This window comes from Mytilus trossulus, chromosome 6 (genome assembly GCF_036588685.1).
Source record: "Mytilus trossulus isolate FHL-02 chromosome 6, PNRI_Mtr1.1.1.hap1, whole genome shotgun sequence".
In the NCBI taxonomy this organism is placed as follows: Eukaryota; Metazoa; Mollusca; class Bivalvia; order Mytilida; family Mytilidae; genus Mytilus; species Mytilus trossulus.
Genome location: NC_086378.1, coordinates 43583700 through 43609399, shown reverse-complemented (window position 1 = coordinate 43609399; position 25700 = coordinate 43583700). Strand labels below are relative to the sequence as shown.

The 25700-nt window shown below is 31.5% G+C and overlaps 2 protein-coding genes across 2 annotated transcripts in view; both read left to right on the top strand.

Annotated features, from left to right (window-relative positions):
* On the top strand, window positions 1-9090 carry LOC134721403 (serine/threonine-protein kinase ULK3-like). The gene is made up of 2 exons (XM_063584388.1): window positions 1-106; window positions 5347-9090. Exon 2 carries the CDS (start codon window positions 5358-5360, stop codon window positions 6819-6821), a length of 1464 nt encoding a protein of 487 aa, XP_063440458.1. The 5' UTR covers window positions 1-106; window positions 5347-5357; the 3' UTR covers window positions 6822-9090.
* Window positions 9091-12205: 3115 nt separating this feature from the next.
* Window positions 12206-25700, top strand: part of LOC134721400 (TPR repeat-containing protein DDB_G0287407-like) — a 58191-nt gene continuing 44696 nt past the window's right edge. Inside the window, exons 1-11 of the mRNA XM_063584380.1 lie at window positions 12206-12532; window positions 13771-13947; window positions 14473-14610; window positions 15330-15368; window positions 15968-16151; window positions 18745-18894; window positions 20586-20785; window positions 21581-21742; window positions 22689-22793; window positions 23420-23487; window positions 25478-25562. Of these exons, the coding sequence (XP_063440450.1) occupies window positions 12263-12532; window positions 13771-13947; window positions 14473-14610; window positions 15330-15368; window positions 15968-16151; window positions 18745-18894; window positions 20586-20785; window positions 21581-21742; window positions 22689-22793; window positions 23420-23487; window positions 25478-25562 (1578 nt within the window). The 5' untranslated portion in view covers window positions 12206-12262. The remainder of the gene's footprint in view (window positions 12533-13770; window positions 13948-14472; window positions 14611-15329; window positions 15369-15967; window positions 16152-18744; window positions 18895-20585; window positions 20786-21580; window positions 21743-22688; window positions 22794-23419; window positions 23488-25477; window positions 25563-25700) is intronic.

Genomic DNA, 25700 nt, shown 5'->3' with positions numbered 1-25700 from the left:
TATTTACCTGGAAATCTAAAACGAAACCGATTCACGGTCGTTCAAGAAACCTTTTTCCTCACATGATTATTACACAGTTTGTTTTTGTCATGATATATCTTTGATGGTACGCATATTGCTGATATTGAATCTAATAATTTATGATATTGGTACAAGGCCATGCCATAACAAAAGCCAAACACTAGTCACTACTAAGTCCAAATAATTATGACGTCTGGCAAGATGTATTAAAGCCAGAATTGGTAGCTACGACGTAACCATACAGATACAGAAGACCATTTTAAATTTTTTCTTGGAGGAAGGCGTTCCAGAAAAAAATTGAAATAGCCTTGCCAGATGTCATAATTATTTGGACTACCAAAGCACCAACCAATAAAAAAATCTGTCAGTTTTAGATTTATATATTATTAGATTAATATTTACACAGCCCACAGGCACTAGACGTTCTGTCAATAGTATAAAAATATTGGCAATGGGAAGAAAATAGTGTCCATATATATAATATAGATATGGACACTATTTTCTTACCATTGCCAATATTTTTATACAATTGACAGAACGTCTAGTGCCTGTGCACAGCCACAGGCTGACACATGTACAGGGTATCGGGATCGTTCCCCTTCGTTACATGTTCACCCTAGGTTCGTTCGCACTGAGTTTGTTCGCCCTGATAGTCCGTCGCCCTGGGTTCGTTCACCCTATATTCAATTATGATACATGTATGTATATGTTATATCAATGAACGACATCAATGAACAAAATATATATACATTTTGTATATTAAAATTTATGTATATCTAATAAAAGCTAAATACAGAATATTTGCCAAATTTCTATTAATTAAATAAAATTCTTGGCTGCATTGTTACACTTTATTTTATAATTTCTTTTAATTACTGTTGAATGCTGATTTATAGGTGTCATTTAAAACCTTTGATATCACTGATTGTTATATAAATTGTCTTTGATGGATTAATAATGAGAATGACATTTTTCTCGAAATCAAATAGTCAGCTTGGATGGGTAAAATTCAGTTTGAAATTTAAAAAAATAAAAAAAGGATGGGTAAAAACACTGATGACAAGTGATCAAGGTACAGCAGTGTGACTGTGCTTTTGGTATTTGTTTCTCTAATAGTAATTCTATTTAGTGCTTTTAAATATTTGTTTAGGAAATAAATGTGTGCGAAGTTCAGTTCGGAATTGATCTTGTTATAACTGTTACTGAATATTTTTATATTGTTAAAATGTATCAATAAAGTTAAATATATAAATAACTGAGTCATGTTAGTCTTTAGTTGTTTTATGTCAAATACTTTATAGTCTTTGAATTTCCAGAAACTTATCCTTGTAGCAGCAAAACAAAAACTTAGTCTCCAGTTGTTTTACATTTAAAAATACAATGTAGTGCTGAAATTCAGAGAAACTTATTTCCTAATAGCAGTACCACAGAATACATCATAAATAAATATTCGGTGAATGTAAACATCAACATATAATTCAATTACATACAAATAATCCTCAATACCTTGAAGTCACAATATCTTGTAGTCCTGAAATGTACTGAAACTTATAAACTAGTATACAGCTAGCTTTAGACAAGTTAACATGATTATTCGTAAATATTTGGGGAAATTGTAGACCGACTTCAACACATTCAATTATATATACACACAACGCAACACTATACTGAAAAATAATATCAGGGCGAACGGACTCGGGGCAAACAGGTATTAGGTCAAACAGAAACTAGGGCGAACCAGAATCAGGGCGGACGAACCCCAATTCCTGACATTAATTATACTTTCACTTATATATATGTATCTATGTATCTATATATTCAATTCAATTCAATTCAAATTTTTATTGCCATATAAACTTTACAGTTTATGACATACATGTATAACAACAACAAAAACAAATAAAGACAATAACTAAGTAACTCAATATATATACACAAATTCAGGTAAATATTAAAGGGTCCCCTGTATGTAGGCAGTATAGGTTTGTCCATCCTTATACTGGATCCCTAATACTTACCATACTTTATACAGGGGTTAGCAATCTAAGATAAGAAAAAAATAATGTCTAAATTATCCTTGTTAGGTTTTTTTCTGTAGCTATATATATATATAGGTCATTTCACAAACGCACACCACAGAACACATTAAAATATCCCAACCAATTTTCATCTTTATTTATATATTTGTCCTCAATCCTCAATCGTAAGGCCTGTTGGCACAAATTATCCCAATGTGCAGGTTTTCTCTTTAGTGCAGTTTTCTCAGCGTATTTTCTTCACTGAGCTCTAGATCTCATGACTTACCTTCTGAACAAGGATGAATATTTTCATACATATGTAGCAGGGTTGCTTCCCCTTAGAACAGGTAGAACATATACAGCCAGTCTTAATCAACTGAGCTAGGGAATCAATTCTTTGGCTCAGTGGGTTAACACACTGACTGTCACCCAGACGTCCGGGGTTCGAATCCTGGTGGTGACGATATGAATTTGTGGAGTAGATACATGCTCTCCAGTTCATTTGGTGCCCAACTATAAAATCCACGATGGTTATCTGGAATATAGCCAGAGTTTGTGTTGTTAAGAGTCATATATAAAGATATGATGACTCTTGAGGTGGGGGAATAGAGTAACGGGGTTGTTTCCCCTTAGTACAGGTAGAACATACAATGTATATAGCCAGTCTTAATCAACTGAGCTAGGGAATCGATTCTTTGGCTCAGTGGGTTAACGCACTGACTGTCTCTCAGACGTTCGGGGTTTGAATCACAGTGGTGACGATATGAATTTGTAGAGTACTAAGATACGTGCTCTCCAGTTACACAATGACACATATATATACATAAATAAATAAGAAATGATAACAAGAGAACAAAAAATGACTGTCTTGCACAAACATGTGTACCTGCCTACCTCTGAAACCTTCAAAGAGGAAGATCTCCCCCTCAACTACAATGTATGACAGCTGAGGGAGAGATTTTTGGGAAAAACATTTCAAGTGAAATATAAGACCTGTTTATTTATTCATCTACTAAACACCTAATATACCTTATTTCTTAAATCATTGTTTAAAATGTCCTATAGAAAAAGTGTTTGTTGTTTTTTTTGCCTTTTTCATATCTCTGTGCACACTTGTGACAAAGTTGTCAAGCCACAACTGTAGATTTGAATTTTTCAGCTGAAGTAACTTCAAAAATATCAAACTAAGTTTAATTTTGGACCCTTTGGACTTTAGTGCAGACCTTTTCGAAAACAGGACCAATAATTAAGAATCTAAATACACTGTTATGCCGAATCTAATTTTCATCAACTGATAGTTGTGTCCCTTTAGGCCAGCTAAACAAATTTGATCTCTTAAGTGATTTTCAAAACATAACCTTTTATACGACCACAAGAATTAAATTATTTTGATATCACGTCATCCAAAGACAGATGATTTCCGTTTAATAACTTTATGTAGATATAGGAAGATGTGGTGTGAATGCCAATGAGACAACTCTCCATCCAAACAACAATCTAAAAGAAAGTAAACCATTATAGGTCAATGTACGGCCTTCAACATGGAGTCTTGGCTCAGAACGAACAACAAGCTATAAAGGGCCCCAAAATTACTAGTGTAAAACCATTCAAATGGGAAAACCAACGGTCTAATCTATATAAAAAACGAGAAACACTTATATATTACATGTACATAAACAAACGACAACTACTGTACATGTACATAAGCGGGATTAAATGTTTTTATGGATCCAAACCTTCTCCCTCTTTCTGAAACATTAGCATAACATCACAACATAGAAAACACACGATAAAATACCAATTGGCAGACTTAACTCAATCAAAAAAACATAAATTAATACACAATGAACGAATAAATTTGATCTGCGATATCTGAATGCAAATGCACAGTTAATAAAATATTAGAGACAAACATTCAAGACCAAAAAGCATACAAACAAGTTCAAATAAAGCCATGGCAAGACACCACTGAGAAATATTTAACCCTTCGAACATATTGATCAATAATCACTTAAGAAAAAAAACAATTTTAAAAAAATAATTTAAATCTTGAAGTTTATACTACAGGTAGTAGGATAGTGAGGAGCGTAAAAAGAAATCAATAAAATTTTAACACAAGGTTTATAACCACTAAAGGAAGGTTTGGATTGATTTTGGGGTTTTAAGTTGGTCCAAATCAGGATCCAAAATTAAACTTTGTTTGATTTCAACAAAAATTGAATACAATGTATATGGGGTTCTTTGATATACTGAATCTAACCATGTATTTAGATTTTTCAATTTTGATATTTGGGCCCAGTTATCAAATTGGTCCACATTGAGGTCTTAATGGTCCAAAATTGAACTTTTTTTTATTTCTTTAAAAATTGAATTCTTTGGATTCTTTGATATGCTGAATCTAACCATGTATTTAGATTTTGGATATTGGGACATAAAAGGTATATGTCCAATTTAAAAAAAAAAAAGATCTTAGACCACATTCGTTCTGTGTCAGAAACCTATGCTGTGTCAACTATTTAATCACATCCAAATTCAGAGTTGTATCAAGTTTGAATGTTGTGTCCATACTTGCCCCAACTCTTCAGGGTTTGACATCTGCTGTTGTATCATGCTGCGCCCTGCAAAGCATTTTATTTTATTTGTCTTAAGACATTCAAAATCATTAAATTACAATCCTTTTATGATTCTTTGTTCAATTTGTATTTAATGAGACAGATTAATATAAGCACTTGTTGCTGGTTTTTTTTAGTCCTAACTGTGAATGTGTTTATAATTAAACTTGCATTATTCATCATAAAATATTGTTTACATCAATTTGTATTTAATTTAAATTTGAATTATTTCATTAAAAAAGCCATTGGCCAATATAACAAAAAGAATAACCAAAATCAAAGAATTGAAATATCAAAAATATTCAACTCCTGACCGACCAACACTGATAATTAACCTGTGCACTTCTAGCACATGAATTAATGTGTTTTCGGTCACTTGTTGAACTTCTATTCCAAACCCCTGCCAATCAGATTACAAGAAATAATGTTTTCCTTAAACATGTTAAAACAAGTGAAAATAATTGATGTCAGAGACCAAATTCTTATGGATTTTAACATTGGTCTTAGTCATTTGTTCATTTAGGAAAAAATGAAGGTCAGTCAGTCAACTCTTTAAGACATGAAGGATATGTGATGAATCAGATAATCTATATAATCTTTTTAAACATAAAAGTCTTGAAATCATATGTTTGATTTGTTGTTTGACTTAATTTGCTTTTATGTCAGTAAAATATTCTTATTCTTTACTTTAATAGGTATAAGGACAATGTCCAGACCAAGCAGCTCTAGACCATGTTCAGCAAGAACTAATACTGGCAATCTTTTCCCATCTCTACAAGGGTTTGTTTTCACAGAAAAGCTTGGTAGTGGAACCTACGCCACTGTTTACAAAGCGTATAAGAAGACTGGAGGCAGAGATGTTGTTGCTATTAAATGTGTTCTGAAGAGTAGCTTGAACAAAGCTTCAACAGAAAATTTACTCAGAGAAATTGAACTACTTAAGAAATTAAAGCATCAAAATATTGTGGAATTGTATGATTTTCAGTGGGATGAAAAATACATATTTCTTATCATGGAGTTTTGCAGTGGCGGTGATTTATCCAGATTCATCAGGACAAAGAGAACTTTACCGGAAAGAGTTGTTAAGAAATTTTTGAAACAGCTTGTAAGTGCTATGTTATATTTACGAGAACACAATGTTGCTCACATGGATTTAAAACCGCAAAATGTGTTATTGACTTCTTCTTCAAATCCAACCGTTAAAATTGCTGATTTTGGCTTTGCTAAACATATGTTTGATGGAGATAAAGAAAGTGTTATGAAAGGATCACCATTATACATGGCCCCTGAGATTATTTGTCAGAAAACATATGATGCACGAGTTGATCTCTGGTCTATAGGAGTGATTTTGTATGAATGTTTATTTGGTAGAGCACCATTTGCTTCAAAATCATTCCAAGAACTTGGGGCAAAGATTTGGAATGACAAACCTGTTGAGTTGCCATATGGTGTAAGTGTAAGTGAAGATTGTGGAGATGTTATAACTAGACTGTTACAAAGGGATCCAGATAAACGCATAACATATGAAGAGCTAGCCAAACATTCATTTATTGATATAGAACATTCACCTTCATCGTCAAGTCTTCAAAAAGCAGTTTCTGTTGTTAAAGAAGCTGTCACTGAAGATACTAAGGGAAATTATAGCAATGCAATAAAACTTTACTGTGAATCCCTTGAATATTTTATGCCAGCAATACATTATGAAAAGTGTGAGAACAAGAAAGAGGCACTTAGAAAAAAAGTAAAGGAATATATGAATAGAGCAGAAGAACTTAAAAAGATGATAAGACCCAAAAAAGATTCTGAAATGAAAAGAAGTGTTTCATCTGATCCTATGGAAGAGCTTTTGGATTTATCAAAAGATGACGAAGAGCTTCAAGCCGCACTTAAAGTTATAAAAGCTGCAGAAATTGAGGAATCAAATGAAGAATATGAAAAAGCATTTACACATTATGAACTTGGTTTAAAAACTGTTATCACATTTTTGAAGGAGGACTCTAATAGTAGGAGAAAAAAATTACTATCAAAACAAGCTCAAGTATGGATGTCTGAAGCTGAAAATATAAAATCCTTTTTAGATGTTAGTCACTTAAATACAAACGACACATCAGGTCAGGAAGAGATGGAAGAGAATGAACACTTACAAACTGGTACCTGCAATTTACAGTGAATCTTTTAAGAAAGGGAATGCAGAATTTACATATATGTTTTCCAATCAAATATTTGTACATGGTTATAAGAATAAGGGAGCATCCAATTGATTTTAATTGGTCAAAAGAGGTGATTTCATGATCAGTTTCAAGGGTTTGTCTATGCCTTTTTGAAACTTCAATGAGTTTACCTGGTTGAAGAGCCTTACTCACATTTTTCATATATGGAAAGTCATTTGATCATATGTTTTCAATGTTTCCTGAACATACCTAATTCCCTTAACTGTCATTTGATATTCAAATGGTGTCACTTTACTACTGATGAACTAACAGTGTTGCCAGAGGTGGATTTGGAGGGTTTAAGGCCCCCCTCCCCCCATTTCCTGTGGAAAATGATTGATTATATAGGGAATTACTGAATCATTGCTGTTCCCTTTGTTACAAAATTTTGTTAAAATTCATGTTTATAGTTTAATAATTTGCATATAAGTTATTTATTTAAATTATAGCAATCAGTCTGTGATTCCAAGAGTGCCATTTTTGTTTGTATTTTAGCAAGTGCTTTTCAAGTAAGGTTACCGTAGATATTAATGTGATCAGGTTAAAAAAATAAAAGATTTCTGTATGCACAACGTACATGTCATGCATGTGTTGCTTGAATAATCATCAAAAGGTGCACTCATGATCAAAACCTTATGGCCCAAAAATATAACACATTTGAAAGCATGAAAAGTAACAGGATGTGAATAGATCTAGAACTTCCAATAGTGTCTGAGGTATAGACTTTGCCTACAAGCCAGACTGTGAGACATTGTAATGTTATCATGGTTATAGCCTTACTTTTAGAATAGAATTTGTATAGATCTAGAACATTCAAAATGTTCAAATACAAAAATTTATCCTGATTATTTCAAAACTATTGGGAAGATTTCAATGAATTTTGGGAATATTAACTTGGAACTTGTGTATCAAAGTTAAACCAGAATATTTTCGTGTTATAAAATACTTCAGGATATTTCAGTGTTATCATGATCAGAATGTGAAACATTGACATATTAACCTTATCTTTGCATAACTTTTTTTTCTAACTGGCAGTCAAGATGGTGCTAATTAGTAGTCTCATTATAGGTGTATATGAAGAATGTAAATCAGTACATAAATCTGATTTTTGTGATAAGCACCTGTCAACATCCTTTTGTAAAGTCATATAAAATATTTTATTAGCTTACATATAATCAGGTACTGCAGATAATTAGCATCATTAGTTGTTAATGTGTCTTTTTTATGAAAAAGGAAGCTACATGCCTATGTTTGTTACTATATATGAGATTTTGTTCTTGGATTACAATTATTTACTGTTTAAGTACTGTATGATAAATGTTCAAAGTTCATAGTGTTATATAAAAAAAAACTTTGGTTGCATAGTTTTACTTTGGGTCATTTTGTTGGTTGGTACAAAACCTTTGATCATGACAACTTTTCAGAATCACATGAATTTATTTAATGATTGAATGATTTATATATTTTTTCTGGAATGCTTTTGAAAACTTGTGTGGCAAGCTTGGATGCAACATACTGCATGTAGATGCTTTGAGAAATTTTGCCTTATTTGTGTATTTTTATCATTTTGCTTGAAATTTCTGCATTGTGATAAAAAAGTATCCAATTTGGGTAATTTCATTTTTTTTTTGCTGTAAGTGCCTCCTTTGATTATTTCATTATCATACATGCAATTCTTTAATTTATAATTTTCAATAATTATTTATTTTATTCCTACACCTTAAAATTTATCCTGTTTACATTTTGTATATACAAGTCGATCCTTGTTACAAGTTGTACTTGCTTGTATTTAGTCACAGCATGTACACATGATGTACATTTATATCTTGTTTTTATTTTACAAAACAAACTGCATAGCATAATATCTCATGCTTTATCATTCAATTTTTCAGAGCTAAAAAAGAAAATGATTTATGTGTGTGCCTGTAATTAAGTCTGCGTGAAGATTATTATGTTCCTGTATTTGTGAACTTGTACTTGAGTTTCATTTGAATAATGTTGTTATTTTATGCACTACATATAGTGTGCTGTTATATTAAAAGTAAAATTTTTTGTATTGTATGAATCTTGATAAATGCCTATTAAAATATCATATACTGAAATTAAGGTAACTGAACTCTGGTGAAGTGTTTTTCAAGAAAAACAGAAATTTATGGTTATTGCTCTTAAATAAAGATTTTTACGTACCCTTTTTTGCATTTTAGGCAAAAAGTATAGAGATAGAGTTAAACTTTGAACAGTAAAAATAAATAGAATGACAACAACAACAAACAAATAGGTTAACTTTAGTTAAAATTGTCAGGATTTTCAGTTCTTATAGGAGTTAATTCCTCTGACATGATTTTTTTTATCCATTATTGTGTCTGCAAAAAGTATAATAAATAGAGAAAAAATATAGAAAAAGGGATAGAAGAACAACAAATAAGTGTTATTTATTTGTCCCTTTGACAGAAAGGGGGAGGGTGTTATTATAGTGTCCTTTTGCTCATCTGTCTGTCTATCCATGTGTCCTCACATGTTGAAGACATTAACTCAAAAATGCTTTTACCAATTTGCTTGAAACTTTGGTGAATTGTTTATACATTCTTGTATCTTCTTATATGCTCTTTTATGAGATTTATTATGGTAAGTTTTCACTTCCACCTTTTTAATAAAGATTAATGGTACTTGATAGCTGGAAAAATTCTAAATTTCATGCTTTTAGGTAGAATAGAGGACCCTTTTTAGCTCACCTGGCCCAAAGGGCCAAGTGACTTTTTCCCATCTCTTGGCGTCCGGCGTCTGCGGCGTCCGGCGTCATTAGCTTTTACAAAAATCTTCTCCTCTGAAACTACTGGGCCAAATTATTCCAAACTTGGCCACAATCATCATTGGGGTATCTACTTTAACACATTTGTGGCTCGACCAGGTCAACCAACCAAGATGGCAGCCATGGCTAAAAAATAGAACATGGGGGTAAAATGCAGTTTTTGGATTATAACTCAAAAACCAAAGCATTTAGAGCAAATCTGATCGGGGTATAATTGTTTATCAGGTCAACATCTATCTGCCCTGAAATTTTCAGATGAATCGGTCAACCCGTTGTTGGGTTGCTGCCCCTGAATTGGAAATTTTAAGGAAATTTTGCTGTTTTTGGTTATCATCTTGAATATTATTATAAATAGAGATAAACTGTAAACAGCAATAATGTTCAGCAAAGTAAGATGTACAAATAAGTCAACATGACCAAAATGGTCAGTTGAACCCTTTAGGAGTTAGTGCCCTTTATAGTCAATTTTTAACCATTTTTGGTAAATCTTAGTTATCTTTTACAAAAATCTTCTCCTCTGAAACTACTGGGCCAAATTATTCCAAACTTGTCAACAATCATCTTTGGGGTATCTTGTTTGAAAAATGTGTCAGGTGACCCAGCCATCAAACCAAAATGGCTGCCATGTCTAAAAATAGAACATAGGGATAAAATGCAGTTTTGGGCTTATAACTCAAAAACCAAAGCATTTAGAGCAAATCTGACAAGGGGTAAATTTAATTATCTGGTCAAGATCTATCTGCCCTGAAATTTTCAGATGAATCAGACAACCGGTTGTTGAGTTGCTGCCCTTGAATTGGTAATTTTAAGAAAATTTTGCTGTTTTTAGTTATTATCTTGAATATTATTATAGATAGAGATAAACTGTAAACAGCAATAATGTTTAGCAAAACAAGATTTACCAATAAGTCAACATAACCGCAATGGTCAATTGACCTCTAAGGAGTTATTGCCCTTTATAATCAATTTTTAACAATTTTCATAAAATTTTCCACTGAGACTTCTGGGCCAAGTTCATTATAAGTTATAAATAGAGATAATTGTAAGTGGCAAGAATGTTCAGTAAAGTAAGATGTACAAACATATCACCATCACCAAAACACAATTTTGTCATGAATCCATCTGCTTCCTTTGTTTAATATTCACATAGACTAAGGTGAGTGACACAGGCTCTTTAGAGCCTCTAGTTTTGATATTGGTTGAAATTTAAATGGAATGATTTGGGCCACAAAAAAAACTGAGTAAATTAAATTTATAGTTGTTTTATTGGTACTGATACAGAGTTATGGCACTTGATTGTTGAAAATTAGAGATTAAACATTTTGTACACATATCAAGAAAGAAACTTTTAATACGCAAAGCATAAAAAATTATAGTTTACTTGCATTTAGTAGAAAAGGAGAATTTTGTGAAAATAAAACCAAGATTTTTGTAGAAAATCTACAGACTTTAATACACATATTTTTGTTATAAAATTTTAAACATAAATTAATCACTTGTTTTTTCAATGATCAGCAAGCGTTTATTTGTTACAAAAAGTCCTAAACAACCTTTAAATTTCAAAACACCTTGTGCTGAGTCAATTAAGTCCAGCACACCCTAAAAGGTGTACTAGAATTGTTCCATATTTATATTTGTTTTAACCAATACCTTAATTTATATACTTAATTTAAGGGAATCATTGCTAGCACTGCATGCAATAATCCTCTATCCATCAAGCATTGAATTGCCAGATATGAGAGTACACAGTAAAAGGCTGTGGATTTTCTATAAAATTTCACTATGTTAAGCATTGAATCAACACATGCATGGGTACACTGGTAACAAATAATGGTCTACAGTTTGTGTATAAAGGCAGGATGAGACACTTTGCCCCTAAAAAGGCAGGATGACAGTTTATTTTCAAATAAAATTCAGGATAAAACTAAAAGAGGTCTGTTATGATTGCTTATGATACTACTATCCACAAGAGACAACTATAAGTTATTGTAAGGCCTTCAACATTTAGCAAAACCAATGCAAAATTGTCAGCTATGAAAGGCAACCGAACAAACTATATATATACCTAAATCTAGTAAAATTATCAAAATGTAAGGAATGGGAAACATTTATCTAAAAATAAGTACTGATGAGAGAAAATGCAGATATAAAACCAATACACCACCGATACAGACTCTCGTATTCATTCTGTATATTAATATAACATATTTTTTTTTATCCGTACGGAACGTGCCAATTTTATTTTCATTGAAATATTGGTTCTCAGATTTATTGCGAAAAGCGAGTAATGTCGTGGCGAGCAAATTATGTATAGCAATTTCGATAATACTTCATAAAATAATGCGACTTAAAATGCAGTGTGAATATTTCAAAGATACCTCAAAATGATCCGATTCAACTTAGAATATTATAATTTAAGCATTTTGATTTTATTATGATTAAATTTAATCGCATTTTACAGTTGCACCAAATCAACTTATAATCGAAATCCGGATTTGTAATCATGAAATTATACTTTTGTTATTTTGGTTTCGATAGACGCGTCTGCAGAAATATGCACTGTTCTTTGCTCTTTTTCAAAGAACTGTAAAAATGAAATTGCAAACTAAAACCCTTCAAGACAAGAGAACATGTCGAATTTTCTTTTCGTCACCATTCGGTGGTATGGAGGACGAAAGGGAAGAACTGACAAGGCGTTACTTCCCAAAAATACACCACCTGTGTAGCTTGCATGGTATTCAGTTTGTAGCAGTTGATATGAGATGGGGAATTACATCAGAAGCATCTAGTAGTGCTCAAGTTATAAACATATGTCTAAGAGAATTAGACAGATCAGACATATTTGTTGGGTTCTTTGGACAGGTAAAAAAAATCTTATTGTAGAATGATTTATATATGGGACGTAACATGCCAAACAATGAAGTCATTTAATATATGACATCACAACATAATAACTTACATTTGGGACACATTGAAGAAAAACATTAAACTGTTTATCTTCGGTCTTGTAATTTAAAGAGATACAGCCATGATGAGAAGCATGCATGAATTTAATTATGGACATATGTGTCCCGCAATTACATCCAGTGTTTATATATGTGTACCTCTGGCAGCAAGAGGGTTACATGTAGATAGTTAAAAGTTGGAGTCTGCAGTCCAGTTACCCTGTTAGGTGTACCCCAAGGTTCAATTTTAAGCCCTCTATTAATTATAGATTTGATAAAAGATATTTTTCGGATAACATTTCACTGTGGATCTGATCCAGCTTGTTGTTTAGTGAGACTCCTGTATCATGTGTATCCTGATTCTTGTTGCCATACTTTAGTGCATGTAATTTCCCATGTCTTGGGGGACTTTGTTTTCTGTATTTTCAGTCAAAAGCTCTGTGTTGTACATGTATAAGTATGCTGAATCAAAATAAATTATTTTAATTTATCTTATCTAGTTTCTGTGTAGCTTCAGTTACATGTATGATGTACACCAAGGTTTATACAAAATATTCTCCAGCTACAAACCTTAACCTATTGAATATCTATAATATGGTGTTAAAACAGGTTAATAAAGAAAAAAAAAGATGTGGTATGATTACCAATAAGACCACACAATAGACAAAATGACTCAGAAATTAACAACTATAGGTCACTATACGGCTGTCAACAATGAGCAAAGCCCATATTGCATAGTCAGCTATTAAAGGTCCCAAAATGACAAATGTAAAACAATTCCAAAAAGAAAAATAATGGCCTAATTTATGTGTAAAAAAAACCACAAAAAAACATGGAGTTAACTACTTTTGGTTCTCTATCTTTTAATATTTGTGTTTTTTATGTTATCATAATTGCCACCTTTTAGGCCAATTGGATTTAATAATGTTCAAATTATTGCTTTCACTGGTAATATATGTATATACTTAATTTATCGACATGTACAAATGTATGAACATTTGCTTCTTTTTATATATATATATATTTTTCCCACTGTCTTTCTGTTCATACTTATATATATAGGTGTTTAAATTGTTTCAGGTCGTCTTTGGTCTGACTTGTCCTGATTTCATTGCAAAGGACAATCTATTTTCAAATGTTAAATATATTTTACAGAGGTATGGTTGGTTTGGTGCTGAAAGCAAAGCTTTACAAGAAAACTTTGACAATGCTGTACAACATTATCCATGGTTAGATAAATTCAGAGATAAAAGTGTTACAGAATTGGAATTTCTACATGGTCATTTGAATAACCCTGGTGGTATGCCTTCAGTCATATGTTTTAGAGATAAGGTTAGTATCATTTATTCGTAAAATATTTTAACATTTATCATTGATTACTTTTGAAAACTGAATTGGTGCAGTTTTTTCAAAATATAAAAAAGTATTTTTGTGAATAACTTTTATTGCACATCTACTGTTTTAAAAATGTACTTATATTACAGTGTTAGTGTAACAAACTACCCAAACTGTCAGGGTTTAATATTGTGATACATGTTCATCAAAATGTGGGTTTTTTTCCCACTTTATTACTACATGTATCTGTTTAGTCTTACATATATTACAAAATTGCTTTATTTTGCTGTGTGAAGTAGTTGAGTGCGAAGTGACCAATGTTACATGTTTGATATAGTTTTATATTTTAGAAGTTGTCAATGTTTAGTTTATATGCAGCTCAATTATTATAAATGTACCCTGAATTTTCTGTATCACTGTTGAATATGTTTCCCTTTCATCTATACTCAGAGAAGTTTAATCATTGTTGTGAATCTATTTTACATAAATCTTGTTAATAGATTCTTAATGACTTGATTTTAGGCTTATGATGACATAAAAAGAAAAGAAGGTTCAGACATTGGAGATAAGAAGCAAGAGTTTAAATATTCAGCAGAGAGTGAATTATCTACACAATCAATGGATGATTTAAAGAAAAGGGTCCAAGAAACAAAAGAGAAGGTATATTATAAATAAGAGTAAAAAAAAGAAAGGCAACTTTTACATAGATATTCAGTTTGTATCAATTGATTACCGTTTTCTTAATGTCCAGTGGCTATCAGTGCATGCCTTTACAGGGCAAAAGTTCTAAGTTGATAAAAAAAAAATAGTATTGATCAATATTTAGTCATAGGTACATTTTTAGGTTAAGATTGCATGAAATGCAACCAAAACCTTATGGGACTGACTTGATATCTAAATGTTCCAAGGCTGATCACTTCCTTTTTCGATACACAAAATAAAGTGAATTGACCATAACATAAATATTCTATACATACTAGAAATTTTTCCAGAAATTTTCCGATGTAATATATGCTCAGATATTCAAGGCACAAAATGATGTTTCAATTGTCAAGAAAATTACATAACTTTTGCAAGTTGCAGGAATCTAATATCTGTTCTAAAAATATGTCATTGTTAACCTTATCTTTAAAAAATGGAGTTATCTTCCTTTGTCTAGAATAGCTGTTAAATCAACAATAACCAATTCAATATTTAATTTTACTTCCCACTGGTAAATTGAAGCAATCTTTACCATTCAGTGCTTTCAAGCACTTTGATATATTTTCTGAATCATTGGATCACAATAGAATTTAGTTTGATATTTTTTAGACACTTGGTGTTTATATGAATTACAAGACAACTGTAACCTATATATTATTTATTCTGATATTTTTTAGACACTTGGTGTTTATATGAATTACAAGACACCAGCTGAGGTAAGAATTGATAAGTGTTGGAAGTATGACAGTTTATTTTTATAGATTGTTTTTATTTATTGATTTAAGATTACAAATTGTAGGGTTTATAAAATGCATTAAACTAAACTTTTAGTGACAACTAAACATATTACTTTTTAAACTCATCATAGATACCATGCTTATAATTTGATTTGCCAGAGGTTCAATTCTTTAACATTAGACTTTCTAATTATAAGATGACCTTGTTTATAAACTCACAGGTTATTGATAAGTAAACATAAGTGTTTTGTCATTTTAAACGTGCATAGGACTCAAATCTGAATTGACTGAGATTGCCATTTTTCTGCTTAAGGTTTTTTCCTTTCCAGACAATCCAGCATCCTTTACATGTATCTCTATAAGATCATTTTAGATGGCTGCCAAGATATAGCCAAACATACTGAAAGTGGTAAACAACAAAAGTCAATAATTTTTAAAGTTAATTGCACGATGCATAATTTTTATATTTTGTGTAGAATAATACTGACTGTTTGTAACTGTTTTTATGTAGGAGACTCTTTCTGTAGAAGGCAATTATCATTCCATGCTGTGTATTGCTAATTTACTTCTTTTAACAGGGTGCAGAACTCATGTTCAATGACATATGGAAATATTTGACAGAAGTCCTTTTGAAAGATGCTGAGGTAGAGTCTAAATCAAGCAGAATAAATTCTGAACATGATGCTTTCCTGTCAAGCAGAAGTTTACTTTATGTAGGGAATGAAAACTATATAAAGAAGCTTACAGCTAATATTAATTTAGGTATGTTGTATCTTGAATATTTCTTTATCAAAATTTAAACAATAAATACAAGACTCAAATATAATTTATTTACCTATAATTGAACTAGTTATACATATTTGTTTAGGGGTCAGCTGAAGGAAACATCCAGGTGTGGGAGTTTCTCGTTGCATTGAAGACTTATTCTGGTGACCTTCTGCTGTTGTCTGTACTATGGAAGGGTTGTTGTCTCTTTGACACATTCCAAATTTCATTCTCAATCTTATTAATATGAGGCAGGCGTAACCTGTGAATGGGGACGAAGTCTGTATGTATTATTTTTTTCATTCAAAATGTTGATAAAAGAAAACGAAATACCGTGCGTAACGTTCCCGATTTTGGTTCTGTTGTTAGGGAATTAGCTGTGACGTTCTATAAGTTATGACGTCATATTCGATGTAAACAAAAGAAACGCTTTCATCAGGTAAATATAGATCCAATGTTATATTTTACTAGACTGATAAATAACAAAAAAATCAAAGTCTCATGCAAACAAGACAGTTATCTGCGCAAATGTGGGGAAAACGGAACAGGAAGTAGATCTGAAAAAAAAAGTTAACGATTTTGAGTTCATTAGTACAATGAAAAATTCGGGAAATTTTCCCGATTTTTTTTTTTTAATTGATTTTTCTACCATAATTGGGGACTTCGTCCCCATATAAATGTTTTAGGTCTCAGTAAATTTAATGAAAATTTAAAGGACGACTCCATTATATCTTACCATAATTTAAGTAAGTTGAGGTTAATTACTGTCTTTACTGCTCATACGATATTATAAAAAAAAGAGTGAAATACTTTCACCTGACAGCAAGATTATTATACTGAATTTGCTGTTGCATAAAAGTGTCTCATCCAAGGATCTGAAAAATTTTCTACACGATTTCAGTCATTTTGAAATGTCTGGCTTCGTTAACTTTTACAAAAATCATCTCCTCTGAAACTACTGGGCCAAATTTAACCAAACTTGGCCACAATCATCATTGAGGTATCTAGTTTAAAAAATGTGTCTGATGACCAGGCCATCCAATTAAGATGGCCGCAACAGCTAAAAATAGAACATAGGGGTAAAATGCAGTTTTTGGCTTATAACTCAAAAACTAAAGCCTTTAGAGCAAATCTGACATGAGGTATATATGTTTTTCAGGTCAAGATCTGTCTGAATCAGACAATCTGTTGTTGGGTTGCTGCCCCAATATTGGTAATTTTAAGGAAATTATACTGTTTTTGTTTATTATCTTGAATATTATTATAGAAAGAGATAAACTGTAAACAGAAAAAATGATCAGCAAAGTAAGATTTACAAATAAGTGAACATGACCGAAATGTTCAGTTGACCCCTTTAGGAGTTATTGCCCTTTATAGTCAATTTTTAACCATTTTTCGTAAATCTTAGTAATCTGTTACAAAAATCTTCTCCTCTGAAACTACTGGGTAAAATTAATCCAAACTTGGCCACAGTTATCTTTGGGATATCTTGTTTAAAAATTGTGCCCAGTGACCTGGCCATCCAACTAAGATGGCCGCCATGGCTGAAAAAAGAACATAGGGGTAAATGCAGTTTTTGGCTTATAACTCAAAAACCAAAGCCTATAAAACAAATCTGACACGAGATAAACTTGTTTATCAGGCCAAGATCCATCTGCTCTGAAATTTTAAGATGAATCAGACAATCTGTTGTCAGGTTGCTGCCCCAATACCGGAAATTATACTGTTTTTGGTTATTATCTTGCATATTATTATAGATAGAGATAAACTGTAAACAGCAATAATGTTGAGCAAAGTAAGATTTACAAATAAGTCAAAGATGACCGAAATGGCCAATTGACTCCCTAAGGAGTTATTGTCCTTTATAGTCAATTTTTAACAATTTTCATAAAATTTGTAAATTTTACTTACATTTCCCACTGAAACTACTGGGCCAATCATTATAGATAGAGATTATTGTAACCAGCAAGAATGTTCAGTAAAGTAAGATCTACAAACACATCACCATCACCAAAACACAATTTTATCATGAATCCATCTGTGTCCTTTGTTGAATATTCATATAGACCAAGGTGAGCGACACAGTCTCTTTAGAGCCTCTAGTTTCATTTGAAAAAAAATAAGAAAGAAAGTCTTAAGTTTTGAAAATACTAAATTATTAGCAAGTAATTCTGGATTCATTGCCAGGATTTTTTCTGTAATATCAAATGACAGACATTCATTGTAAAAAATGTATTACCTGTTGAAAGATTTTTAATATAACTGACGATAGTTTCATTTGTTTATTTATGTATGAAATCATTTTGCATTTTGCTATAAAGTATCTTATCTTGTAAAGACAATTGTACATGTGCATATTACATAGTAAATGCATGTTAATGGTCGGACTCATAAAAAAATACTTTTCAACATTTAATAAAAGTTTAGAATTCTAAATCAGAATGGATGGAAAAAAGACAAGAAATGTTTCCACTAGACATTATAAAGCAAACAACTTGTAGTGCATTAAACATTATTCATTATCAAATTGAACCAACGCCTGTGTGAATCATTTCGACTCAATTTGGATTATTATTCATTATCATTCTAGAAAACCCAGTATGTTATGCTATAACAGGACCTGCAGGTAGTGGGAAGTCCTCACTATTGTCCTCTTGGTTGAAGAAGATAAAGTCTGATGCTACCTACTCAGATGTGTGTGTGGTTTATCATTTTGTTGGTGCTGCAGAGGAGAGTACAGGTAGAATTTATAAAGTATCATACTGTATTCTTGGTTATATAAGGCTAGTTATATGATCCCTCTGTACCTCTCTCTGATATGTAAACCTATTTAATAATTTTTGTTTGACCTTGAATTCTAACTCTTAAAGACTAATCTGCAGGGTCATACTGTATATTAGAAATTATTGCAAAAAATTGCAACAGCTTTTATTTCACTGTTAAGCTATAATTATACCCCTGCTTTAAAAAAGTGCGGGTATACTGTTTAACCTCTTTTTGTCCATCCCATGAATGTTTTTAGTCACATCTTTCTCAAGAACTATGTCAAAAGGATTTCTTAAATTTGGTTTCAGGGTTTATATAAGTTAGCTATACTGTGTGATATGTTTCAGGGGCAGATCCAGCCATTTTCAAAAGGGGTTCCCAAACTTGGATATAGGGGGGTTCCAACCATATGCCCCCATTAAAATGTATTGGTCATTCGGAAAAAAAAAAGAGGGGTTGAACTAGTTCTTACCCCTGGAACCCTTCCCTTGTATTCACACTGCCATTTCAGATCTATCACTTATCAAATTCCTGTTTACCAAACACTTACATATTTTTACACCATTCAAATTATCCATATTTAGGCAGGGGTATCATCAGAGAGCAGTAGCTCATATTTTCACTTCTTAGTCTAAGTTAGTGAAGAAGTGAAAACAAGACCTGTTTGCAAAAAATATCATTCCTCATGCTTTGCTTAATATCAATGTTGAAGGGGGACTAGCTACGAGATGTATAAAAAATATAATATCTTTTATTTTTGGCTCAATCATTTATGAAATGCAAATAGTAAAATAATAATTAGCTTTTAGCAGCCAGTATGGTTCAATTTTGTCAAAATAAGCTAAAAAACATTGATTATGAATTATTCACTTGCAAGTGAATAATTCGACCTCATTGAATCTGTATTCATGTGTACTTCAATTTAACCACTTTAATAGTTTGAGGTGCATAACACGTGAATTGTGTGTGATAAGTTATTTCAAGGAAAAGAATGTCAACATTGAAAGTGAAACAAAGATAAATCATTTGATTGAGTGATTCGATCCACAAAAAATAATTATGAAATTAAATAGACCTAGAATAATCCAACAGCATGAGTTTGCTTAATCTTTTTATATCTATACTTATGTTTACATTGCTTATATGGTCATCGTATGACTTTAAAGGTCAACTCAATAATTAATTAGATGGCGTCTGGACTTATATACACACAAAACAAATCTACATATTTTCATGCTCGTGCCCTGTTTGTTATTTATTTTAGACTTTTAATAGTTTGAATAATTGTTTTACATTGTTATAAATAAAATATGAGAAGTTCATTAAAAACGGTAAACATGAATTTGACATCTAGTGGCCCTTTAACATGAATAAATGCAGCAATACATATGGTAGATAACATCTTGTTGTTTACTAAGGTTACTTGTAGGGAAAGTTATTGAGTTTTGTATGTTATGCTGTGAGTTGAATTAGCACAAAATGACTGAGCCTAGAGGACTTGTGACTTTTATTTTTAGTTTTAAAAGAACCTTTTAAAAGTTTACCTCATGTATCAGAAAGGTCTTACTATTTTTAAATTTCTGTTAAACCTATTTAAATGTATGACAAATCAAAACATTTATAAATTGCATTACTATTTGCAATATCTATTTTATATGATTGCAGATATTAAAAGTATGCTGAGTAGGTTAATACAAGAATTGAATGATAAGGCAGGACACAAGATGGAGAAAGAACCAGAACAGATGGTGGAACTTGTAAATGAGTTGGTGGTTTGTTTAGAGAGAGTCATAAGCATTGGGAAAACACCAGTTCTGGTTATTGATGGAGTTGAAAAAATCAAAAAGTCCACCAAAGTGGAGAAGGTATTATTTTACTGCAATCAGGTTTTTGTCTGTTTCTTTATAAATATTTGGGAAGGCAAAACATTGGTATAACTTTTAAGGCAAGCTATGGCTATGTAGTTATTAAAATGTGATAAGTAACTTGTAACCTTATCTCAACTTTCAGCGGGACAAGCCAATATATTTATGGAGATTGTAAATGCTATGGCATGCATGTATAATTGATTGATTGTTGGTTGCTTAACACCACATTACCACAAAAAGGCTATATCGTGGCAAGCATGCATGTATAAGGTCAGGAAACAAAGAAAGGCCCACAATATATAAACTGTCTTTTTTGTCTACTGAAATTAGTTTTAAGATGTCTTTTGCATGCACCAAAAAGAATTTAGTAAGTGTTAATAACAGATATGCATTGTGAATAAATAAACACAAAATTAGTTCCATGTCTGTTTCTGGCTTGTCTCCTTCTAATGATTGAAATGTTAATTGTGACTGAATGTATTTCAAGTGTACCCTGTTAATAATTTCATACTTTGATTCCACATATTTCGTCAGTTTAAAATTGGCACAAATTAAACAACATGAAACCATTTTTAAAAATCTCAGAATTGCATGATACAAATATACATTGTATTGTAATTTTGATGTCAAATTAAATGATTTGTTTTTCAAAAATTGAAACTGCACAATGTCAATTCCTTGTGTTGTTCTTCTATAAAGAAAAGAAGCTTCACAATGAAAGATCATACAAAGTGATACATACTATTAAATATTTTATATGTACCGTATGTACATTTTTACTTTTAATTATAGCCATTGTACTGGTTGCCAAAAAATCTTCCTGAAGGAGTAAGAATGGTTATCAGTACAAAATCATCAGACCATGAAAACATCAAAGAACTTGTTGAGGAAAGGAAATTTCAACAGATTGAAATTTTACCCCTGACTGAATCTGAACAGAAAGAACTAAGTGAAGTAAGAATTCAGTTTATATTGATTCTGTTGTAGCTTGGTTGTATTTATATTTTGAACAACATGAAAAGTAAAAAGTTAGAATAAGTTGTTCAGCTCTTATTGTTTGTTTCATATAAGTATATGTATATTGAACAGGTTTTTCTTTTCAGGAAAGCTAAGTTTGTCTGTTTATAGACATGCAAGAATTATCTTTTATCTATTTTCCTTTATCATTTTTTTTTTGGAGAGAGAGAGGCTGCTGTTTTCATTTCTGTCTGTACTTACTTTGATTATGAATGAACAGTAGCTTCAGGTTAAAGTTTTGGTCAAGGTAATTTTTGATAAGATTTGAAGCCCAATCAACTTATCAGCTTGAAACTTAATACATATGTTGCTTATAAGGATATGATCTTTCTAATTTTAATGCAAAATTAGAGTTTTGACCCTTATTTTACTGTCCCCTGAACGTAGAACATGGTAGTTCGAGTGGGAGGATCACATTCTTGTTTACAGTTATTTTTTTCAAATCTAAATCAGATATTAGATGAATTCCTAAGTTTTATGCCCCATTTAAGGGCATTATGTTTTCTGGTCTGTGCGTCCGTCCGTCTGTCTGTCTGTCCCACTACAGGTTAAAGTTTTTGGTCGAGGTAGTATTTGATGAAGTTGAAATCCAATCACCTTGAAACTTAGAACACAGGTTCCTTATGATATGATCTTCTCATTTTAATGCCAAATTAGAGATTTTACCCAATTTTCACGGTCCACTAAATATAGAAAATGATAGTGCAGATGGGGCATCCCTGTACTTAGGACACATTCTTGTTATTTTTTGTATCAAAACCTGCTATTTTTTTTCAACAACTCTTGATAAAAGTAAAATAGTCCCATATAAATTCAATGGGTCTATGAGGCTTGATATTGATTATATATATGCTCTCCTAAATTTTGATGATTTTTTTGACAGAAAAGTCTGATGCAGAGTGGTAAACAACTGTCACCACCTCAGATGGAGAGGATAGTAGCTGCTGAGGAAACAAAGAACCCTCTTTACCTCAAAACTACACTTAATGTAAGTATTTACTATTGCAGAACAATAATCTGAGATCAAATCGTAAATTTTTGTTTAATGATGGAACTTTAAGAAAACAAATATTAATCAACACTATAAGAATTGTTGACTTTTTGCAATACTCTTAGATGCATATGTGAAGCTAGGGTACAGAAATGTATTATATTATGTAAAAAAATCAAACTAATAAAAGATTTTTGAAATTGCATTGATTAAGAATTATTTCAAATAGAAATAGGTAGACGCAGCATGAGTGTCAAATAGACAACTCTTAATCCTCGTCACAATTTGTTAAAGTAATCCATAATAGGTCAAAGTAACGCCTATAACACGGAGCCTTGGCTGACACTAACAGCAAGCTAGAAAGGGGCCTCAAATTACTAGTGTAAAACAACTCAAATAGGAAAACAAATGGTCTAATCTATATAAAGAATTAGAACGAGAAAAACTCTTATAAACCACATCAAACTAGTCAACCACTGAACAACAGGATCTTGACTTAGAACAAAAGCAGCTAGTTTTAACAGGCGCCAACCATCACCTTAGTCTAAAAACATATCTCATATGATCTCAAAATTTAATGGTAAAGCTTGAGAGAATTAAGATATTTGCATTTATGTTTACAGGAATTGGTTGTATTTGGTTATTTTAGACTGTTGGACAAGAAAATTGATTCCTTGATATCATGTCCAAGGTAAGTGTAACTCAGTAAAACTAAAAATGTTTGTCTTATTAAATGTTCAAATATTAACCTGAAAAGCAACTATTTTGAGATTTCACATTTAAATAAAGTCATGGAAAGTATAATTTGATTTATTATCTTGTGTAAATATTTTATATTATGGCATAAGAATATCTGGTATGGTGAGGTTCATAATATTTAAAATTTCAATTTTATGAATGATCTGCCCCATTCCACGGGGTCCTTTTGGTTGAAACCCATCATAGGTCATTTTGACTAAATAGATATAAGAAAATGTGATATATTAGTGCCAATGGAACAACTCTACACCCAAGTCACCATGTATAAAAGTTTTATCAAAGTTTCATAGAAATCATGATTCAGGAACTGCTGAAACTTTGGAAATATATCCTTGATTTTAGAGGACGTACAATGTAATATGATTGTTGCCAAATCTTTGTTTTTTTCCCGAAGTTTTTGTTAAAGTTTAAGAGAAACCATTGTTAAAGTTAGCTTATCTCAATGCAATGTATTTGATATTGTCGTGTCCCCTAAGTCATAATTCAAAGACTTGAAACTTTTTCATATTATTCATGTTCAAGTTTGTTATTAGGTCTGCTTAAAAAGAACTAATATATTATAAGTCAAATGATATTGGTATATCTGGTATGCAGATGAATAAGCATTGAAAAGTCAACGATGCAAAATTTTCAGAATCATTTTGTAGAGCCTTCAGCTTTTGTTGAAAAAGTGAGACATAGCGATCCTACATTCCGTCGGTGGCGTCCACATATATTCACTCTGGTTAATGTTTTTGAAATTTAGTAACTTTCTAAAACAACCCTGGATTTCTACCACACTTGGACAGAAGCTTGTTTATGATCATAAGATAGTATCCAGAAGTAAATTTTAAACAAGAATGTGTCAACAGTACACGGATGCCCCACTCACACTATCATTTTCTGTGTTTAGTGGACCGTGAAATTGGAATAAATTCTCTAATTTGGCATTAAGATTAGAATGATCTTATCAAAGGGAACATGTATATTAAGTGTCAAGTTGATTGGACTTCATCAAAAACTACCTTGACCAAAAACTTTAACCTGAAGTGGGACAGACGGACGAACGATCAGACGAACAGACGCACAGACCAGAAAACATAATGCCCCTCTACTATCGTAGTTGGGGCATAAAAAAATTATAATTCTGTTTTTCCATATTTTACTTATAAATGGACTTAGTTTTTCTGCCAGTTAACATAACATTTACTCTGTGGTTAAAGTTTTTAAAAATTTAATAACTTTCTTAAACTGTCCTGGATTTCTACTCAACTTGGACAGAAGCTTGTTTATGATCCAGAAGTAAATTTTGTAAAAACAAAATCCTGTTATTCCATATTTTACTTATGAATGGACTTAGTTTTTCTGCCATTAAACATTACATTCACTCTGTGGTTAAAGTTTATGAATTTTTAATTTTAACATTTGTATTATAATATCACAATCACATAAACTTGAATCATATGTAGATATAAGAAGATGTGGTATGAGTGCTAATGAGACAACTCTCCATCCAAGTCACAATTTACAAAAGTAAACCATTATAGGTCAAGGTACCACATTCAACACTGAGCCTTGGTTCACCCAAACAACAAGCTATAAAGTGCTCCAAAAACTACTAGTGTTAAACCATTCAAACTGGAAAACAAATGTTTTAAAGTATTGCCATTAAAATATAAAGGTCTACATTTTACTATAAGGATAACATACAGTTGCATCATATCACTGTGTCAACAAATTGAGTCATATCACCCATGATGCAGTTGTAGAATATTTGATTATAACAGAGATATAATATGAAATTAGTCACCATAGGTTTTAGAATACATTTGATATAGTTCAGTAAATATATTTTTTTTTTAAGTCTTATGAAGGACCTCGTTAAAATTTAGGTAAAAACTTGGTTGTTTGTTGTCTTCTAATTTAGTGACATATTTTTTCAGTGTCGTTGACTTATTTGACAAAGTTTTAGAAAGACTAGAAGATGATTATAATGTGAAAGAATACACACAAAATTTAGTGGAACAGGTATAATAATATTATTGTGTTTATAATTAAGCAGACTTATAATTATAGATAGTTGTTGATCATCTTAATGAGATTGATTTTCTTGCTTGATCCTTTACAGCCATTTAGCCAATGATAATCTTTTTATCGCTATTTTAA